The sequence below is a fragment of the Petaurus breviceps genome, unplaced genomic scaffold, assembly GCF_028583685.1.
Source record: "Petaurus breviceps papuanus isolate PSGF00001 unplaced genomic scaffold, PetGlider_PUasm1.0 174, whole genome shotgun sequence".
NCBI lineage: Eukaryota > Metazoa > Chordata > Mammalia > Diprotodontia > Petauridae > Petaurus > Petaurus breviceps.
Window position 1 is genome coordinate 17,372,589 of NW_027185761.1, and position 13,487 is coordinate 17,386,075.

Here is a 13,487-nt window from a genome sequence, read left to right on the forward strand (position 1 = left end):
TTTTATTCTTATACGTTGTCTTATTTTTACATCTGCTGGACAGACAGCACAGTGGATAGAGTGCCAGGCCTGGAGTCTGGAAGACTCATTTTCCTGAGTTCAAAGACAGCCTCACCCTTACTAGCTGTGTGACCCTGGACAAGGCACATAATTCTGTCTGCCTTAGTTTCCTCATTTGTAAAATGAGCAGGAGAGGGAAATGACAAACCACTCCAACCAAGAAAACTCCAGATGGCGTCATGAAGACACAACTAAGATGACAAGAAGAATTTATCTATGTACTTGTCTTCCTGGCTGGATGCTAAGTTCCTTGAGAGTAGGGGCTGTTTCATTTAATGTACTTGTATCCCCAGACTGTCTTACACTAGGTCCTTTATAAACGTTTGCTGAGTGATCTTTGATTTATCTGTGTATTGTTGTAGTAGAACACAGATTCTCTGAGGGCAGAGAGATAATTCCTGTGGTCTGGTCTTTGTACCCCATACCTAATAATGGGCACTTAACCAAACTTCTTCTGAGTGAATGTAGTTAGAGACAGCTCTGATTGCCACTCCTGTCACTCCTGGGATCCCACATCCCAGCTCAAGGTTAGAAATGGCCCAAGAGAGAGGCCAGTTAGAGAGAGATGGTAACCGCCCCCGCTCCAAGGTGAGCAGCAGTGATGGGGTTTGACCCTGGGTCTCCTAACACCAAATCTGATGGTGTTCCTTCCTAGCTGTGTGATCCTAGGCAAGGTGCTACCCCTCTGTGAGCCTACACTTTCTCATCTGTACCATGCAGACATCACATTAAACAAGCTCTAAGGTTCCTTTGGGCTCTGCCATCTTGGGATTCTGCAAAGAACATGTTGGATTGTCAGAGATGGGGAACAGATGGGGATGACTGCCTGAAGTCTCCCAAGTAGTAAATAGCAGACCTGGGATTCAAACCCAGATCCAGCCATTCCAATTTTCCATATGCCACAAGTTGGGGAGAGGACCAACTCATCTGGGAAAAAGAAAGTGGAGGTAAATTGTGGAATGGGAATAGAGTGGATTAATATTTTTGCACCATGAGAAATAACAAATTGGAAGAATTCATAGAAACCTAGGAAGATTTGCCTAGCACGTAACAGGTACTTGTTGATTAATGGACTTACTCATACAGACCCAAGTAAGCAGAACCAGGAAAATAATTTACCTGATGACCATAACAGTATAGCAGAAAATAACACTGAAAAGCCACAGATCAGTGCAGTGATGAGTAAGAGACTTGAGAGGGAGGGCAGACTGAAGCATGCCCCCTGCCTCTTGGCAGAGAGGTGCAGAATGGGGTCAACATGACCAGACAAAGGCTTGATCAAGCTAAGAGGAGGTTCCACCATGACAAGAGTGAGGGGCAGCGGGTAATGTCACAGTAATATAAAAAGAAGAGAGTCTTCCTGAATGGACAAGATTTTTGGAGCAATGTGAACACACATGTGAGAGAGGGGCCGGCCTCTCTCAGCACTGCTCATGGTCCTGAGTTCTTGGAGCACACTGGCCTCCTTTCACAATGAGAATACCCCTCTGAGAAAGGCCAGGAGCCGCCCCTCCCCCTCACTCCCTCTGACTTCCTTCCCAGACTGCCAGAAGAACAAGGCTTTGGGGAACTTACCTTGAGAAACTTGTACAGTAGAAATGTGAACCAGTTGGTTAGCATTTTCTCTGCTACCGACTCTGTCCTAGAAGAAAGAGACAGAAAACGATGGGCAAAAAGAAAAAAACCCCAACACCTAAAGAGGGAGAATCATCCATCTGTGATCTCGCCGGGCTGTTCCCTGCCCCCACAATCCCTGACCTCTCCCCTCTTCCTCCTGATTTAAAGGTCAGTGCTTGGAAAGCAGGGGAGCGGAAAGGAAAGGAGGGAGGGAGAGGGGGAGAGCAGGAGGAGGCCAGCCTCCCCAGGGTTGCCATGACAAAACTCTAAAGATAGCCCTGTGGCTTGCCAATCATGGCCAGCTCTTACCCTGGCAGAAAACTCATTAGCTGGGGACCTCAGTTATCTGTAGGGCCCAGCTGCAAGAACCTCCTAGAGGGGACAGAAAGAGGAAGCCGCTGGAGCCAGGGCTTGGAGGGGCCCCAGATTCACTGCATTCCCCATGCCCTAGAACTGCAATTGATAGGAGAATGGAGAAACATCTGAGCCTGGCATTCAAGGCCCTCCAAGATAACAACCCCACCCCAGGACACAGACTTTTTGTCCTCACCAACCATCAACCTCTTATCCAGCTAAATTGTGAAGCCACCAGGCTTAGACTTGAGTCTGGCTGAGAAGCCAGCCATGCCATTTAATATCTCCAAGCCTCCATTTCCTGCTGCATGAAATGGGGATGATAATGGAACCCACTCCTTCAGCCCATTACAAGGGTCAATGAGATAAAAGGCATCAAGTGAATTGCAAACCTTTTAAAACATTGTGTGACATGAACTATTATTATAAGGTAGAATCTGGCAATATCTGGTCTGTAGTTAAAAAGATCTCAATTCAAATCCTGTCTCTGATAGTTCCTAGTTGTGTGACCCTAAGTAAGTCACGTGGCCTCTGCCTGCCTCAGTTTCCCCACCGAGGAGTGTTGTAAGGATCAAAGGAGGCAATAATTGTAAAGCTCTTAGTAAACTTTACTATACAAATGTTAGCTATTATCATCATTTCTACTAACAGCCCTGCTGAGCCTCAGTGTCTTCCTCTGTAAAGCAGGATTAAAACAGCACCCCCCTCACAGGGCTACTGTGAAGTGTGAGTGGCATCACATAAGCAGAGTGTTTGCAAATCTTACTCATAATAAATGTCAGCTATTATTATGATATCTTCATCAGGGCTTGCTGAATGAATAAATGAATGATTATTATCTCCCATGAAGTGCTTTGAGTTTTCCTGCCTCCATGGCTCTATCCAATACCTCCTCCTGTCCTCTCCAAATCCAGCTCCTTTTTCAAGGCCTCCCTCATCCAACAAGAGCGACCATCATGCAAGTCTGCCATGATCTTTGTTCTTGAAATTACAGAGCCAAAGAGCTTTATTTTAGTGGGTGCCAAGATATTCAGTGCTTTGCCCCTCCATCGGCCCATGGCTATTCTAGAACATGGGATCTGTTTACCTAGACTAGTCCCTCCCCGCCCAAGCAACCAAGATCTCCTTCCTGGATAACCCCATTAAGCATCAGTTCAGGAAGGGACTCTCTGGACCCCAAAGATTAGCCAGCGATCAAATTCTGTAAACGATGTGAGATTTCACAACAACCCTGTGAGAGGTGCCGCATTTGCTTTATTCCCCACTCCTTATGGATCCCTAAGGGGGGATGTGCCTTATGGAGACTCACAGCAGAACTGTTTGTGCTAGATTAGAACCCTTGATCCTTGTTAACATACCCAATCCATCCCACTGGGGCCACCTTTCCTCTGCCCCAGGCATGAAACATGAGGACAAATGAAGCAGACCTGTGTCACCCAGCGGAGGGTTAAGGAACTCATTAGACTGACCAGGCTCAAAATATAAATAGGTCCAAGAACGGTTTGGATGGATTCACTGCTGACAGCTCCCTAACAGGTTATTATATTGGGGACAGTGTAAATCATAGACGCTGGAACTACAGAAGCACAGGGCTCAGGGAGCCACGAGTCCATGCAAGGGCACATCCCAAGGCAGCATTCTGAGGTCAGAGAAGACAGCCATGCTTACACATCTTGTGTCTTCAGTGGCCCGACCAGAGCCTGAATCCTGGGCCCAGGATGGGAGGGAGGCCTCAGCTCTGCCACAGGCTCAAGCAGCCCAGGGAGGTCTCTTTCTGGCCCAGGGAATGACCTGTTCAGAATCTGGAAGGACTCTGCCCTCACAGAGCTGGGAGACAAGGCACGTTAAGGGCCCCGAAAGGCTGGCACCACCTCAGTGTTTGTTCCCGGGTGGATGTAAAGGAAAAAAACCCAGATGGCTTGACATGTTCTGCTTCTAGAAGGCTGCATGCTCCGGGGAGACTTCCCTGGACACTGCAGTGTGGGACAGGGTCACCTAATCCAACCCCTTCATTTCACAGTTGAGGAAACAGGCCCCAAGAAGGGGAGGGTCCTACCCAAGGTCACACACTGAGTCAGTGTCCAGAGCTGGGCTGGAACCCAGGAGGCAGGAAGGTAAAGCAGAAAGAGTATAGACTCAGAAGTCACAGGCTCTGGGTTCAAATCCCACCTCGGATGTATACTAGCAGTGGGACCATAGGCAAGTCATTGAATCTCCTGAGCCAAGGAGGTGGATGAGATGTCCTCCAAGATCACAGACCACCTAGGTCTCCACTCAGTGACCTTTCTTCTACACAGATTTTTGAACTTGACTCAATGAAGACTGTTGAGAGCCTGTAAGCTCGTAGAGGCGCAGAGGGAAGAAGGCTGCTCCCTCTAATTCCCAACAACACCCCCCCGCACCCCGGCACTATGCAGCAGAAGGCCAGGAATCCTCACTCTTCCCCCAACTTCAATCCCCGATGTTCATCCAACATCTCAAGATGCTTGAGACCCACAAAGTGGGAGTGATTTCAACAAGAGCTCCCAGCAACAGAGAGAGGGGCAGGGCCAGACTGCAGCCTCCTCCCGCTATAGGCCAGCCAACTAAAACCAGATCAAGTGGTGCTGGGCCTGGAGTCAAAGGACCTGGGTTCAAATTATGCCTCTGCTGCCTATTACCCATGGGGCCTTGGGCAAATCACTTAACTTCTCTCAGGACTTGGTCCCCTCCTTCATAAAATTAGAGTGTGGGACTGGATGGCCTCTAAGATTCCTTCCAAGTCTAAAGCTATGACCTGTTGAGGCCTCAGTCTTCCCATCTGTAAAATGAGAGGGCAAGGACCCCACCAGCTCTAAATCGATCACATCCTATGACTGTGCAAACCCCAAGACCAAAGCAAAGCTTAGTTCGGCCTTTGAGGGAGGCAGCAGAGACCATAATGCCCCTCAGGAGTGCCCCAGAATGCTAGCTCTCCCTTCTCCTGCTGGGAAAATGATGATGACAAGAACAATGAGAATAGTAGTTAGAATGTATATAGTGCTTTACAGTTTGCAAAGCGTTTTACAAATATTGTCACATCTGATACTTAGAGCAACCCTAGGAAGTATCCCCATTTTGCAAATAAGGAAACTGAGGCAGACAGGGTGAAGTGACTTGCCCAGGGTCACACAGCTAGGAAGTGTCTGAGGCCATATTTGAATTCAGTCCTTCCTGACTCCAGGTCCAGTATTCTATCCACTAGGCTGGTCCATAGCAGAGAGTCTGGAGTCCTGGGTTCAGATTCTGCCTCAGCCACACACTTTGGACAAGTCACTTGAGCCTCCCCCCGCAACAGAAGGAGCTGAACAAGGGGGTGTCTGTGGTTTCCTCTGGCCACCAGCCACCAGGGACTCACCTCCGGAGAAGCAGCTTGGGGTGGTTCTTACTCTCCAGGTTCTTCTCGATGAGATCTGACAGGAGCTGCTTCAGGACGCCCGTGGCGTACTCCATCTCGCCCTGGAGCGCCGTCATGATGAGGGATGCCACGTTGCCACGGTCCCTCATGGAGAAGCTGCGCTGAGCCTCCAGTGTGCGGATGAAGGTCAGCAGGAAGTGCTTCTTGTTCAGGAGCTGTCCAAACAGGGTGAGCGACTTCTCCACATTGGCCTGAACCTGTCAAGGAGAGGGTCAAGCCCAGTAAGACAATTCTCCATCACGGGGCAGGAGAGGAGATAGGCGGGGGGGGGACTCAGCATCCTCCAAAGAGGGAATCCCCCTACTTCGGGCTACCTCATCTACAAGGCTATCCTGACCTCAGCACATGGCAGGCAGCAACGAGTGATGGAAATCAGACCACCCGGCTTCAGATTTTGGCTTTTCTCCTTGCTACATAAACAACCCTCTCTAAGTCACATCCCCTCTATGGACCTCAGTTTCCCCCCCTGTAAAATAAACAGGTTGGACTAGATGCCCTGTAACTCCTATGATACTGTGCACAGACTACAGGAGATGCAGCTGGTCAGAGCCCACCTCGTGTCCCTGGGCTCCTACCAAGAGAACTCAGAGGCCGATGACCCAGCAGTCACCACAAACCCCCTATCAGAGAACCTGTCAGGGTGGGAAACTTTCATTTTTTTCTTTTTAAAAAATGTTTTAATTAACTTTTTTTTGTTGTTTTACATCATTAATACTTCCTAACACACCCCTCCTATCCCTTTCTGGAGAGCCAGTCAGAAAAAAAGGGGGGAAAAATTCAGTAAAACTTAGACATGTTAAAAGTCTGACATCATGTTCAGTGTTACACCCACAGTCCTCTAAGGGGTGAGGAACATGCACCCCCTTCACTGGGTGGGAGACACTCTAGCTGCTGACTTTGGCATGACCTCAGTCAACCCTCTTCATCGGGCCTAGACCTGGTTCAAATGTTGGTCACCTGGCCTTCTATTAAAGTTCATTGACTGACACATTCATTCCTTCAATAGATATTTACTGAGTCATTACTATGAAAATAATAATTTGGGTGGGATTTTTGGTGGGGGAGGGGCAGGCTTGTGATGTAGTGAGAGAAAAGAACTCCCAGGTGAGGACACTCCCTCTACCAATGCAGGCTGGCATCTCCTCTACCTGGGACATCAGGAGGTAAAAGGCCTCACCCTGCTTCAGGCAACCAGCATGAATCAGATACAGGATTTGAACAAAGGTTATCCTAACTCCAAAGCTCTCTCAGCCATTTCTCTACGGGCTATGACATACTGCTTTGTAGTAACAATGAAAAACTGACATTTATCAAGTTTGGGCTGGGCTGCACATCCATTATCCCACTAGGTCTGGCACTATCCCTATGCACTAGGGAATGCTGGCATTATCGCCTCCATTTAACAGGCAAAGAAACTGAGGCTCGTGTCGGGTCACTGCCAGATGGAAGACTAATGAGGCGTGATCCTAGCCCTTGGGAAGCCTAGAGTCAACAGGAGGGAAAAGAACTCTAAGGAGATAAACACAGCCCCAGGTAGAATATGAAAAGGAGCAGACAGCCAAGTCAGATGAGAGTTTACAGTTGGGGGAAGAAAGGTCATTTCTGACCTGGAGGGGAATCTGCCAAGCTTTCACCAAAAACAAGGTGACATCTGAGCAGATCTTGGGAGAATGGGGAGGATCTGAACAGATGGAAGGGTGTTGAGGCAAGAGGACCCCAAGCTCCTTGTGGGAAGGGGTGGCCCAGGTAAGGGGGAGGGCAGAGAGAACAAAGGCGCTAAAGGGGGAAATCACAGGGGATGTCCAAAGAGAGGGTGGTGCCAGTCAGACGTATCAGTGTGCCTACCAACAACCTGCTATAGGAGAAGGGCACAGGGCCATTGCCTGGTTTTACAGGGCACCATGAAAGTGCCTCATTGAATTCTGACAGCGACTCCAAGCGAAGCCGGCCTGGCCAGGACACCCCCTCTCACCCCCTCCCCATGGGAGACAAACCATCCGCCAGTGACGGATGGGCCCGGGTGCCAAGGCTGTCCCAAATCAGCGATGTCCAGGCCTCTCCGATCACATGTCACGATGCTATCAGGGCTCAATCCTCCAACTACTGAAACAGCCATGATGGCGATAAGCTCCGAAATTGGTCCTGTCCTACACGGGTGATCTTATCAGAGATTGCAGAGCAGAAATGGAGCAGGAGGATGAGAAGGGAGGCGGGGGGAGAAGGGAATGTCATGCAGACATTCTCTATCTCACCCAGCCTCACTGGTCCTGGGAAAGTGGGGACAAGGTTAATTTTCTGGCTCTTAAGGATGGGGGGGTGGGGAGAAGGGGATGGCTTTCAACTCAGACCCAAAGCCCTTGTTTGGGACACAGACAAGCATGAATCAGAACAGCCCAACATTCTGTGAATGTGTAGCACCTGGCTCAGAAGTGGGGCCAAGAGAAGGTTCCCAAGGTGACATCAGAGTTAGGGCAGAAGGCAGCATGTAAGTCTCAATGCCCTACCCTGGCATTCAAGGCTCTCTACCACCAAGCCTTGGCCTTCCACTCTAAGGCAGTTACTCACAACTCTCTGCAATGCTAGAGAAGCTACCTCCTAACTACCAGGCCAGACTTGGCCTTGCCTAAACCGGTCTTATTCATTTCTGCTTCCTTCCACCCACAAACCCCACCCCCACTTTCTCCAATTCCCCTCCCTCTGAGAATGGACCATGTTTTCCCTCCTCCAGGAAGCAGACTCCAGCCAGCACAGAGCTCTCTCTCCCTGTAGATCCCTCTCCCAGCACTGAGCCGGATGCCTTTGTGGTGTGACATCACCTTGACACCCTCAACTTCTCAATGAGCCTGGATGGGGCAGTGGCAGCTGACCTCACCAGATTGTCATGGCCACCATGCAAGGTGAGTGCTGTTATTATTATCCCCTTTTACAGCTGAGAAAACTGAGGCAAACAGCAGGTAAGTGGGTGGCTTGCTGCTCAAGGTCACACAGCTAGCATCTGAGGCTGGATTTGATCCCAAGCCTAGATCTCTATCTAATCTGCCGCCTGCCTATCTGATTCTGAATACGTTTGCCACTGAAGATGACTATTATCTCTCTCATTGGTGGTTCTCATAAAGACAAAGGAGTGGTTTGACAGAAAACTTGCTGATCTAATTAAGAAGAATCTTAGACACAGTACAGAATCTGAGAAAATAACCCTGGGCTTGTAGTCCAATGGACCAAGGCTAAAAACTGTGGTTCTGATGCCTCCTACCTTTGGGACCCTGAGAAAATAATTAATATCCTCTGTAAGCCTCAGTTTCCCCATTTGTGAAACGGGCATCACAGATGGGCTATGAGAAGCAATTTGCAAATCGTAAGGCACTGAGTTGCTACTGTCAAGAATCATTATAATAGGAATAAAGAAGGAGGAAGTAGCTTTAAATTGAAATTTGGAGGAGAAAACCTAATCAGAGCAGAATGTCAAACTGTGGAAGGAGAACGAAGTGCCCCTTGATTCTCAGGATTCAGAAAGCACTCAATCAGATGGAAGGATGGGACCGAAACTCAGCAGACAAAACTTCACAAGGATAAATGTACAGCCCTGAAGTGGGTTTTAAAAACTAAACCTCACAAGCATCAGGGAAATGAGGCGTGTTCACTCAAAAAGATGTCTGGGAGTACTATTTGACCAAGGGGGTTCAATGGTGGGATAGAGCTGCTTCAAAAACACTAATTTCACCCTGGATCAGTCACAGAACTTTGATGACCGGAAATGAGATGGACAGTGGTATTTTCTGCAGTGGTCTGAACATGCCTGGAGTACTGTGAGCCATGTGGCCAGGTATGAAGGATTCTGAGAAGCAGAACACTCAGAGGAAGCCAGTCAGAGCAGGGAGGAGACACCCAGTCACAGCAAATGGGGAAGCTCTTAGAGGAGGCTGATGTGGGAGAGCACAGCAGATGGGCCTGCACAGAGCTGAAGGGCTGTTAGGCACTGGTGTTGTGGGCAGTAGAAGGAGTCCCAATGGGAGGTTCTAGGGAGGCAGATGTCAGATCAACAGAGGGAAACTCACCAGCAGGGCTATCCCAAAATGGAACCAGGAGGCCTCGTGAGGTAGACAGTGAGCTGGATGACCACTAGCCAGAAACGCAGCCTTGGATTCATGACCTACAGCACTGTTCCCAAATCTTGTGGCTGCATGTCCCTCCCTAACAATGCCCACCCAAACACTGCTGAAAGGCCTGCTCTAACAGGGAAACTCTTCTTCAGGCTGATCTGACTTCCCCACCAAGTATCACTGTGCTGGGAGCGCAAGGCCCAAGGACACTGGGATGAGCTGCTGGACATGAGCCTTCTGCCCCACTGTATTCAGTTTGGGGCATTTGGCAGACCCGTGAAGCTGCTGAACTGCCAAAAGAAACATGAGATATACCAAATTTATACACACACACGCAGATATACATATATATTATTTATATATCATATATATATTATTTATAGATATATGTATATTCATAGTAGCAACTTTTGTAATAGAAAAAATAGAAAGAAAGTGAGAGTTCACTGGCTGGCAGACAGCCCAACAAATTGTGGTATATGAGTGTAATGGAATATTATTTCTCTGGAAGAAACAGAATGTGAAGAATTTTAGGGAAAAGCAGGGAGAATGGAGTCAAGAGAATGTTCTACACAATAACCGAGAAGAAAATGACAATGAAAGATTTCGGGATTTTGATCAGTGCAGTGACCTCCGTGACCCTCGAAGGGGCCTTCCACCTCTCAGCTAAGAGGTGGTGGGTTACGGGCACAGAATGGGGCATACATTGTCAGACATGGCCAAGGTGTTGATTTATTTTGCTCAACTTTGTTCTTTGATATCTTTTCATAACAAGGGGAGGTGGGAACATCAAATAGGAAAAAACCAAATATATGGGCTGGAAAATATGTTCAGAGGTTATCAGGTCCAAACCCATCACTTTACAATCTATTTATTTTTCATCAAGGCCCTCTATTGGACTCTGGAAAAAGTCTGCAGAAGCCTCCTGTCTAAAACCCCTAAGGTGGTCTCCCCTCCCTTTGCCCCTCTCAAAATCAAAGACAATTAGACTTGCTTATAAAAGGGATCCCCATTAATATTTACCTCCTATTCTACTCCAGAGTCATTCAAAGGGGTTCTGCTGGGTTCTCCCTGACACTTGTTACCACCCTTAGGGGGTGAAGAGACCCTCTTGAAGATGGAAATGTTCAAGGCATCTGCTGCCTAGCTGTCCAATGCTTTCTGCCAAAGGACTGATGACCAGGAAAATGACTTTCATTCTCCCACCTCACCTACCTCCATCTCCTTCAGCACTGGGTGGTCCTCAATACCTGGGAAGAGGACCCTCATGGCATAGGTGCGGTAGTCCAAGAAGGGGATACCAGCTCCATCCAGATCATTGGTCAGCTCATGAATGTCTGTCTGCAGTTCTGCAAAGGCTGGAAAGCAAAGGAGAGAAGGAAGAAACTAAAGGACCAGTGGAAGCAGGGCAGGCCCATACCACCAGCTTCTCTTCCACTGGAGGACCCTACAGGCCTAGTAACACCTTGACATTGGGAAGACACAGCCACTACTTGGAGACCAGGGCTTGGATATGTGCTGAGAAGCATGACCTAAGGGCTCCATTAGCCCCAAATGTCTCCTCCACTTACCAGTCACAGTGCCTAACTTTCCACCATTACATATCCATTCGTTTGAGGGATTTTAGAGATTGCTGTTAAAATGAAGATGTTGACTGGGAGGGAGAGTACATTAAGCTCTAATCAGTTGCTAATTAACACAGCCTGAATTAGCTTCTTAGATTAGCTCTTGTCGCCTAGCAGGGCCCTGACAGGCTACGCATGGGATGGGGAAGTTTGGATAGGTGGGTGAGGAGAGGGAAGATCCTGCAGCTTTGCTCTGATTCGAGATACCCGTGACTGGGTCACCAAGCAGAAACTGAGTCCTTCCCTATCTGGTTACAGTCTGACTCTCCCCATGTGTGGACTAGAGAGAGAACCTCTTGCCCATTTCCTATCTTCTTAAGGGCAAGAAAAGTGATGGGTCTGCTCATTGTTACCTATAGAAAACATGCATTCCTGCTTCCTCTCAAACTGTCATCGGCCCCACCCAATGCCTCTCTCAGCTCAACGAAGCCCTACCCACCTTCAAGGACCAGCTAAATCTCCCTTCTCTGTGAAGTGTTCTCTAACCTACTTACAGCAACCATACATTATCTCACTGAGTTATAGCACTTAACAAATGTCTCCCCATTGTGCATGCATCCCATCTCCCCAACTAGACGGTGAAACCCCAGAAAAGCTTGGGAGTGGAGTGAGGGAAGAAAAAATAGACACTACAGAAAACCAAAAAGAGAAAGGAAATTCACCACAGGTTAGGACTGAAACCCTGGGGAGGAAAATTAAAGTGCCTTCACAAAACTCAGCTTCCTTCTCTATGAAATGGTTCTAGATCATTCTTGACTGAGCTCCCTTCCAAAGCACCTTGGGCTTAACATTCAGCATCCTAGAGTTTCTTCCTGTTTTGATGCTCTAGGCTTGGACAATCCATGCTCTAAGGTCTGGCTATAACATTCTATATTTTAAGGTCCCTTAGGGCTTGAACATTCTACATTTTAACACTCAACATTCTCAGGTCCCTTCAGAGTCAATGATGTCAATTTTATAGTACCATGAAATTGGAATTTAGGGAAAAAGGTCGAGAACAGGAATGGTCTTAGGGAGAGAGTTGTTGGCTTAGGGCTAGTGTTAGCAGTGGAGGGCAGTCATTCTGTGTACATGTATGTGTGCACACACATGCACACACGTGTGCATTGCCTGCATACTCTTCAGTCTATGTATTCATAGAATAAATGTCCTATTCTTTCTTCTCCAGACACTTGCTAAAGGGCATTTCTTGCACTGAAAAAAGGGAAGATTAAGATTATGAGAAGGGAGGGGTCAAGAAGGGAAGCAAAGTCTAATTTATAGCAATGGTTCTGCCCTCACCTAGACGATGTCTAGGGAGAGCCTAGAGGCGCCTACCTCCCCAGAAGGTAAAGGCCCTAAAAGTGACCTCAGGCACAGCCAAAGAAACCTCTCAGACTTGACTCATCTACATTTGCACAACAGCGGAATGGGGTAGGTAAAGCAGGGAATCATTGTCCCTATCTGACAGATGGGGACATGAAAGGCCAGACAGGGAACAGGCAGGATTGGTTCATCTCAATTACAACCCTCTCCTCTCCTCACTAGTTCAGGCTTGGGAGCAGCGGAGGAAAATCCATTCATTCCCTATCTCTAACAGAAAGAAAGAATGTTCTGAGATTGGGGCTTTCACAAGAGACAAACCTGGAGAAAGTTCAGGGAGGGATTCTTCAGGGGGTGTGGGGGGAGACTGCACAGTATTGTCTGAAATCAAATTAAGGAACTTCAAAAGACAGCATGAGTCCTCGCCAAGCAGGCTGGTCTCAGCCGCCTGAGGCAGGGACCAGGCCAGCAGTGGAGAAGATGCGCTATCTTATCTGGGTCTGGTGGAAGGGGAAAGAGAAAGGCTTTTGCCGAGATGGCAGCTTTTAATTAAAAGCTGCTTCCTTTTATCTCTCTGGCAGCTCCACACTGTTGTCTCCCCCGCCCCATGCCAAATGCTTTTATTATCATGTGTCCAGGGCCCCCGGTCCCTCCCCAGCTCGCTGCCTGGCAGGGTCAGGGGCCCAGGCAGTTGCTCGTGGAGATAATGGGCAATTAGGCCCTGACAGTGGGACATGGAGAGGCGTTGGGCCCAATTCCCAGCAGGCAGCAGCCGCATAATAAGCTGCCACCCCCTTACACACACAGACACACACACACTCACTCACTCACTTTCCTCTATCTCCCAACTTGGAACCACTTTCAGTCTCTTCATGAAAACTTATCCCTTTCCCAAAATTCCCGGCAAGGGTGGCCAAGCCATGGTCATTTCTATTTGTCCTGTCCAAGGTGTCTGTCTCTGTTCTGGGAATCTTCCTTGGAATTAGGCACCTT

The 13,487-nt window shown here is 48.3% G+C and overlaps 1 protein-coding gene across 2 annotated transcripts in view; it reads right to left on the reverse strand.

Annotated features, from left to right (window-relative positions):
* The window catches only part of PLXNA1 (plexin A1), a 299,363-nt gene that overhangs the window by 58,264 nt on the left and 227,612 nt on the right, over positions 1–13,487 (reverse strand). For both annotated transcript variants that reach the window (XM_069083832.1, XM_069083833.1), the window contains exons 21-23: positions 10,783–10,925; positions 5,408–5,664; positions 1,636–1,702 (exon numbers count right to left, since the gene is read on the reverse strand). In XM_069083832.1, coding sequence (XP_068939933.1) covers positions 1,636–1,702; positions 5,408–5,664; positions 10,783–10,925 — 467 coding nt within the window. The remainder of the gene's footprint in view (positions 1–1,635; positions 1,703–5,407; positions 5,665–10,782; positions 10,926–13,487) is intronic.